General features: G+C 39.2%; 1 protein-coding gene across 1 annotated transcript in view; it reads left to right on the plus strand.

The window, feature by feature from the left end:
- Positions 1-6,991, plus strand: part of LOC119429304 (tyrosine-protein phosphatase non-receptor type 7) — a gene marked incomplete at its 3' end in the record, with an annotated part of 14,328 nt that extends 7,337 nt beyond the window's left edge. Inside the window, 4 exon segments of the mRNA XM_037696961.1 lie at positions 1,073-1,241; positions 3,805-3,985; positions 5,317-5,401; positions 6,912-6,991. Coding sequence (XP_037552889.1) covers positions 1,135-1,241; positions 3,805-3,985; positions 5,317-5,401; positions 6,912-6,991 — 453 coding nt within the window.
- Positions 6,992-7,697: the final 706 nt, after the last annotated feature.

Genomic DNA, 7,697 nt, shown 5'->3' on the forward strand with positions numbered 1-7,697 from the left:
GTCTGATTAATATATATGTTTTTCATTGAATCTAATAATGAGGACGACGACTTGAGGGTTGAAATATTTCACTGGTAACTTTTTGTAAAACTGTAGGAAATAAATTAAAATGGAACCCAGTGCACATCTGGCTCAGGGCTTCATACAGTTCTGGGTCTGCTTCCAGAGGGAGGTGTCACCCGACTCCTCTGGATGAGGAGGAGCAGCAGCTCTACTCCGAGCTCCTCCCGGATGAAGGAGCTCCTCAGCTGATCTCTGAGGCTGAGCCCGGATCGTGTCGGCCACTCGGGTCCAGGATCTGCTCGTCTCGGTCCTGATACCTCCTGACCAGAGCTTTGCTCTTCTGCTCAGCTCCTCCTTCACAACAACAGCCCGGAGCAACATCCTCATTACTGCAGACTCAGAGGGTCCCAAAGCAGATCTCATTAAAAGGGGTGGCACCTTTGCACACCTGCTGTTAATCCATCAATTTATCTTAATTTTCACAACAATGCTGAAAAAACTATTGACAACAAAAGTTGTTCCTTGTTTTACAGATTGTTGACAACGAGGAAAAACATAATTAATAAACAGGATAATCAGTTTATTGTGCTCGTGTTTTTGTCTTCTCTTCTTTAATTCATTTAAACTCTTTCTCTTTTTCCCGCTCATCTGTTTTTGTTTATTGCATCATTTTGTATCTTTGTCATCACGGTCGCCTTATGCAGTAATAAAATAAACTTTAACCGTTGTACAAAGTATCACTGGTGGTACTCAGGATTAGAAGACATTTTGGATTCTTAACTATTTACAAGTTAAAATATTAAATAGAAAATAAAGGCGTATCATTTGTATCTTTATTAAAATATAAATAAACTGAAGACTTGTGGAGAATGAAGCTGTTGGTTTCATCCGTGTGGTTTATTTATTTGATCTTGATCTTTTATTTTCAGTTGTAATATTCTTTTAAATCGTTTTTATTTGATTAATCACTTGAAGAAAATGCAGATTCAGTGTGTGCTGACGGACCTTCAGCAGACTGTGGTGTCGTAGCAAACATCAAAATAAAACCGCTCGTCTGTTGTCGCTGCAGCCTGGTGCTGAGATGAGCTGCTGAGACGATCCAGAACCACAACTGAGACAGAGAGGCTCAGGATGTTCACCTCAGTGGTTCAGTCCACCTCCGTACCTGCAGAGGAGCCAGTGACCCCGCCACCGTTAACCTCGCCTCCTCGCAAAACATCGGTCCGCCTCCAGGAGAGGTCAGTGCTGACCCTTAAAACTACATTCAGCTACCGACCCAGAACCTCGACTGTAACCCAACAAAGTTAAGTCAGGTCCTCTGGACGGTTTCTTTCTTTCTTTCTTTTTTTAACGTTTAGTCCTTCATCCAAAGGACTTCATCAGTCCAAGGAGTCACAAAGCTTCTTGGTTGCTTTGTTGTGGCTCCTCAGACTGATGAAGTCTTTTGGATGAAGGGTGAAATGTTAAAAAAAAAAAAAATCCAGAGGACCTGACTTAACTTTTCTGGATTTGTTTTACTTGGTTTTACTTGGATTATTGAGCATGAACTTTGATGTCTTGACAATAACACATTTCGTAATGACTTGGTTCAATTCACTTTATTTCTGTAGCTCCAAGTCCCAACAGAAGCTGCCGCAGGGCACTGAACAAAAACATTCACAGACATAAAAAAGACACTTAGTAAAACAACAAAGTCCATACTCAATAATCCAGGTATACAATCCAACATCTTTCAGTCAGGTCATCTGGACAGTTTCTTTTTTTTTTGTTGTGCTGGAACGTTTCGCCGTCCATCCAGAAGGCTTCATAAGTCAAGGAAACACACAAAACAAAACGGATTCTTCCCCCAACAGCTTACTCCAAAGTGGAACAAACCAGTTCTGCTAGTGATAAGATGGTCTCTTTGGTACGCCCCCTCCTCCATTGCCAGCCCTCTTTCTTGTTGACAGTCTTGTCAAACTGGTTGAAAACAACAAAGTCCATGCTCAATAATCCAGGTATACAATCCAACATCTTTCAGTCAGGTCATTTCAACCAGTTTGACAAGACTGTCAACAAGGAAGAGGGCTGGCAATGGAGGAGGGGGCGTACCAAAGAGACCATCTTATCACTAGCAGAACTGGTTTGTTCCACTTTGAAGTAAGCTGTTGGGGGAAGAATCAGTTTTGTTTTGTGTTTCCTTGACTTATGAAGCCTTCTGGATCGAAGGCAAAACGTTTCAGCACAAAAAAAAAAGAAACCGTCAGATGACCTGACTGAAAAATGTTGGACACTTCGTAAAAGTTCTTTATCAATGGAAGGAAGCCAACAGAGTGTGTTGAATGTTCACTTCATCACAGTCTCCAGGAGTACTTTCTATAGTCCTGGTGTACTTTCTATAGTTCAGGTGTACTTTCTATAGTCCAGGAGTACTTTTTATAGTCCAGGAGTACTTTCTATAGTCCAGGTGAACTTTCTATAGTCCAGGTGAACTTTCTGTAGTCCAAGTGTACTTTCTATAGTCCAGGAGTACTTTTTATAGTCCAGATGATCTTTCTATAGTCCAGATGATCTTTCTATAAGAGGAAATACAAAAAACATGTTTAGATATAAATAATTACAAACTGGTAGAGTAGAGCAGGTAAAGACAGCAGCAGCGAGAGGACATGTGGTCAGTTTGTCCTCCAGCAGTCTAAGCCTATAGCAGCAGAACTAAGGGATAGCTCAGGAAACTCAAGCCGTCCCTAACTATAGGATTTATCAAAAAGTAAAATCTTGAAACTGGACAATGTGTCAGCCTCATGGACAGAAACTGGAAGTTGGTTCCACAAGAGAGGAGCCTGAGAACTGAAAGATCTTCCTCCCATTCTGCTTTTGTAAACTCTAGGAACCACAAGTAAACCTGCAGTCTGAGAGCGAAGTGCTCTGTTAGGAAAATATGGAACAATAAGATCTGTAGATGGAGCTAGGTTGTTGAGAGCTTTGTAGGTTATAAAGTAAGATTTTGAATTAAATTCTGGACTTGACAGGGAGCCAGCGGTTCTGTTGAGTCTGAAGAAATCCAGTGACAACTCTTGATTTATGAAGTGACTCGTTAACAAGACGCTGAATCTGAAGCTAATTGATTAAATGGGAGTTTACTTTGTAATTTGATTCACTTTGAATTATTGTAAACAGAAGTGAATTTTTTATCTCGCCATATTAATCTGAAACAAATTCAATCAGGATTCAATTGGAATGGATGTAAAGGGAATACTGAATACTGAACTGAATTATAAAACACCTGAATTAAAATGGATAGAATTGTAATAAAACTAGATTGAAATAAAATTTGACTGTGATGAACCAACACTATAGTAATAAATGAATTTAATGGAACAGAGATTAATTGAAAATATTTTAGTGGAATTTAATAAAAATCTTGAAGTAATATAAATTTTGAATTTAAATGGTTGTCCTTGTGTTTGAGTTGAAAACAGTTTTTTTTAATTAAATTGTATTTAAACTGGTGATAAAAGAATGAATTTGAATTTAACTTTTTGTACCTGAATTTATTTACGAACATGTTTTCTGTGCGAGTTGGTGCTTCACTGATAAATGAGTGGAATTTAATTTTAAAAAATAGATAAAAGATTATTATTAAATAAAATTAACAGGGATTGAACAATAATGATTAAATTACTTTTTTTAAATTACACCGAATTGAAGCATTTAACTGGAAAAATAAACCTAAAATAAAATTTTAAAAAAACTTTTCAAAGATTTTTTTACTTTTATAAAATGGTCAAAATAATTTTTTTCTGAAAACTTTTGTATTTGTAGGCGGGGTTCGAATCTGTCGCTGCTACTGGACGTAAGCACTTTGGGGGCGGAGACTGTTTGTTCTGTCTCCACCCCTAAGGAGGTGTGGCTCCAGCTGTTACACACCTCCTCCCGACCGCTCACGCACGCTCAGCTACAGGAAGCTGCGAGGGACACAAACACGCTGAACGCAGAGTATCAGGTGCAGCTTTAATTCATTTCTGATTTTATTTATTGTTAATTTAATGAAATATTTCAAGCAGACGTAAAATCGTTGTATCTTATGAAAGGTTGGTTCCTGTACTGCTCGCATTCATTTTTAAAAATGTTTTTCTTATTTATTCTGCTAGTTTGACTTTGTTTTAAGATTTGGTGCTTCAGCAAATAACACAGGGTCTGAGTTATCTTTATTTGTTGTTAACATCTGGAAGAAATGCTCTTTCATGTAAATATAAGAATGCATATTGGGACTTTATTTTACTGTTCACTAAAAGAAGAGGTCTTAGGTTGAATAAATACTTCTGTTTTTACAACCAACCTGTTTCTGCAGACTTTCTGCTGATTTAGCTGTTCGTGCATCAAAAAAGTGTTCGGCTCGTTCAGGAGACGGGTGCTGTGACCTTTTATCACTTTTACAGTTTTCTAAATGTTTAACTTGCCAGGAGTTTCCCCACAGAATCAGAGACTCTTCAGTTCCATTGAAACATCTTTCTCTTTCAATTCTGCTTTAGCTGCTGTTTTTGTCTTCTTATGCTACTCCTAGCTTTTGGCTACCATTCCGCTACATTCGGCTGTTTTGACTCCTTTCTGACTACTTTTAGCATTTCTTGTGTTATTTTATAATTTTAGTTTTTAGCTTTCATACCGCCTTTTGAGAATTTCAGTTTCTAGCTTTTGGTAGTTTTGACTTTTATCTACACTTTACCTCTTTTTTTATCTTTTTTGCTACATTTGTCTTTTACCTAGCATTTAGTTACATTTTTTATGCTCTCTTTTCTTGTTTTTAGCTGATGTTCAGCACTTTGTTTCAGCTGTGGCTGTGTTAAAGCGCTTTATAAATAAAGTTGATGATGATGATTTTTTTCAATGATGTTATGGTACTTTTAGCTTTTAGCTAGCATTTTGCTTTGTGTGACTTTTAGCTAGTGTTTTAGTTCCTTTAGCTAGTGGGCTTCTTTATTTAGCTTTTATAAATGCTCTGCTTTCTTTAGCTATTAGCAAATGTTCTTATTTAGCTTTTAGCTAGTGACCTGCTTCGGTTTGCTTTAAGAATTTAGTTTCAGCTTCAGCTAATTTCAGCTGTCACTCAGCTCTCAGCGTTCGCTGCATAATTATAGAAAGAAATCTCATTAGTTTTAAAAAATGTTATTTTACACAAAAGAAAATCCAGATTTCATGAAGCTATGAGACAAAGCGTATTCCTGAGTCATGTCAGTCTAAATGCACTTTGTAAATTAATTAATGGTCAGAGACGGTCATATCCTGGAAGGTGTGTTTGTTTTGTCACCCGGCGTGTCCCTCTGGTCTCATCAGAAAATCCCTCCGAACTTCGTGAACGCTGCAGAACTGGATGTTCCAGGACACACCATGAAAGACCGATATAAAACCATCCTCCCCAGTAAGTGTCCCACCAGATTCTCTGCAGAGAAGTTGTTTGTTTGTCTTATTTATTGTTGTGGTTTGTTTGTTTGTTTTCCTCACTCGCTCTCGAGCGAGACTGATGCTCTCCTTCCCTCTCCCGTCTTCCTCCTGCTTTTTTGCTCTCCGTCTTGTATGCCGGAGCTTCTGTTTACACATCTTCCGAATCGGAAAACACCGTCATGGATCTGGTCAGCTGGACTTTCAATGCAACTGATAATTTTTCAACCAGCGACAGGGTGCTGGAGAACCCTCATGCTCCGCTGAGAGGCACATGGCTGGGTACGCCATGGGGGGAGTGGAAGCTGACGGGCCTTTCCGCGTTGTCTCAGGAAGATGCCGAAGATGTTTATATCACTGAACTTATGATAGCAGGGTTTCTGCTTTTTGGCACCGTCGGATACCTTTGTTATCGGCTATTAAGGAAGACGGCGGCAGCAGTTTGGGCCGTGGCAAAGCTGCCGACCTTATGTGAAGGATTCGTTTGTGCTTCGAGCGCTCAGACTCAGCTGATTTATGAGCTCAACCGTAATGTGGAAGCGATTTATGAGAATCGCAGGCCGCTTGCAGCTTCTGAAACTCGCCAGCAGTTGGGGCTGATCTTGGAGGAAGCTGATAAGCACGGACCAGTAGAATGACCACAAATCTGTCCATTTCGGATTTGGAAAGTACCAGCAGGACTCAAGGCCGACGAGAAACAACAGTCTGCCTGCACAAAAACAACTGTGGCTTATCTGAATCTGACTCCTCCGTTCAGCCTTTAAGAAGGCCAACTTATCAAATTTCTCATTGGATGTGTGTAAACTAAGAAGGCTCTGCTCCATCCATCCCCCGCACAACCCCCCCACCCCTGAGAACTTCTGTGCAGGCTTATCAGAGCTGTACCGGCTGACACCAACATCTTATCAGGACTATGGTGCTATCTGGAAGTGCTTCATGAACAAATATCACCGTCATGTCGTCATATGCATATGTAATGTGTCTATACATGTGTTTGCTGGTAATAATAATAATAATAACTTAATAATGCACTTTACATTCACAGTGGATGTCAAACAGTGAGTGAACATCAGATAACATCAAGATAAAAAGCAACAGAGGAGGAACAACCAGGAGGATAACGCCTCAGAAAGATCACATCAAAAACTTAAAATGCACAAAATGCAGATAAAATACTCAAATAAGAACTATGGGCCAATAAAAAACAAAAGTGTAATTCAATCAATTAAAAAAATGGGTAAAAAGTAGTTTTTTGATGTCTTAAATTGTGTCCTGACAAAGACGAGGTGTGAAGAGATCTTTTTTAATCCATATCCTCTCCTCGTGGCCTTTCCCCCGTTCTATCTAAAGAATAATGGGCCGTGCTCCTAGGAGCTGCAGCCACGTGCACTCTGCCCATCCTTCACACGACTGTACAGAATATAATCTCGCTGTACTTCAGTGCAACGACAATAAAGTTTGTTCTGATTCTGATTCCATTTGCTGTTTAGACCCAGAGAGCCGAGTGATCCTGCAGAGCCCAGAAGAAGAACCTGGACCAGACCGCTACATCAACGCCAACTACATCAGGGTCAGAGTCTCACAAGCTCTACAGAGATGAACGGTTTATTGTTCCTAATCTGAACCAAAATCAGACACTGGTGAAAACGTTCAACAAGTTTAAACCCTGCTGGAGTTTCAGATTCGTTTCTGAGTCAGAACCTTTTTGTCCTCCTTGTAGTCGCTGTTTTTCTCAGCCGTTAGTTTTAAATTAACTTTGTGTTCAGAAAAATGTAAAAACCTTTTAATACAAGATGGTTCAGCATCACAACTACCACTAATCAACAACCAAGAATTAATGATCAAACTCTGCTTTATCATCTTAAATCAAGAAAAACAGGAAGTCATAATGCAAGGGCTGCTGGGACATTGTGTTTAGCTCCGCCCCAACACCTTACAGTGCGAGTTAAACAGGACGATTCATTTCAAGTTAAATTTGAGGGGAGGAATGTCAAATTGCAATAAAAATGTGCAGTTAATTACAAATCTTAAATGCTTTTTTATGGCTAACTGAAAATTTAAAACATACACGTCGAGTTTTTAGGAGCAACAAAATGTCAATATAAGCATCTTCTATGAATACTGAAATTCAAAATGGGCAGAAAACGTCTTCTGTAAAGATAAATATTGGTTTGAGCTCTATGGAACTAAATTAAAGCAGAGAATAGAAGTCTGAACACTCATCCTTGTGGAACTCCAGCTGGACAAAAGTGACATTTTTCCTGTTCGAGTTTGTC

This window comes from Nematolebias whitei, unplaced genomic scaffold, assembly GCF_014905685.2.
Source record: "Nematolebias whitei isolate Nwh7 unplaced genomic scaffold, NemWhi1 Nwh_scaf_383, whole genome shotgun sequence".
In the NCBI taxonomy this organism is placed as follows: domain Eukaryota; kingdom Metazoa; phylum Chordata; class Actinopteri; order Cyprinodontiformes; family Rivulidae; genus Nematolebias; species Nematolebias whitei.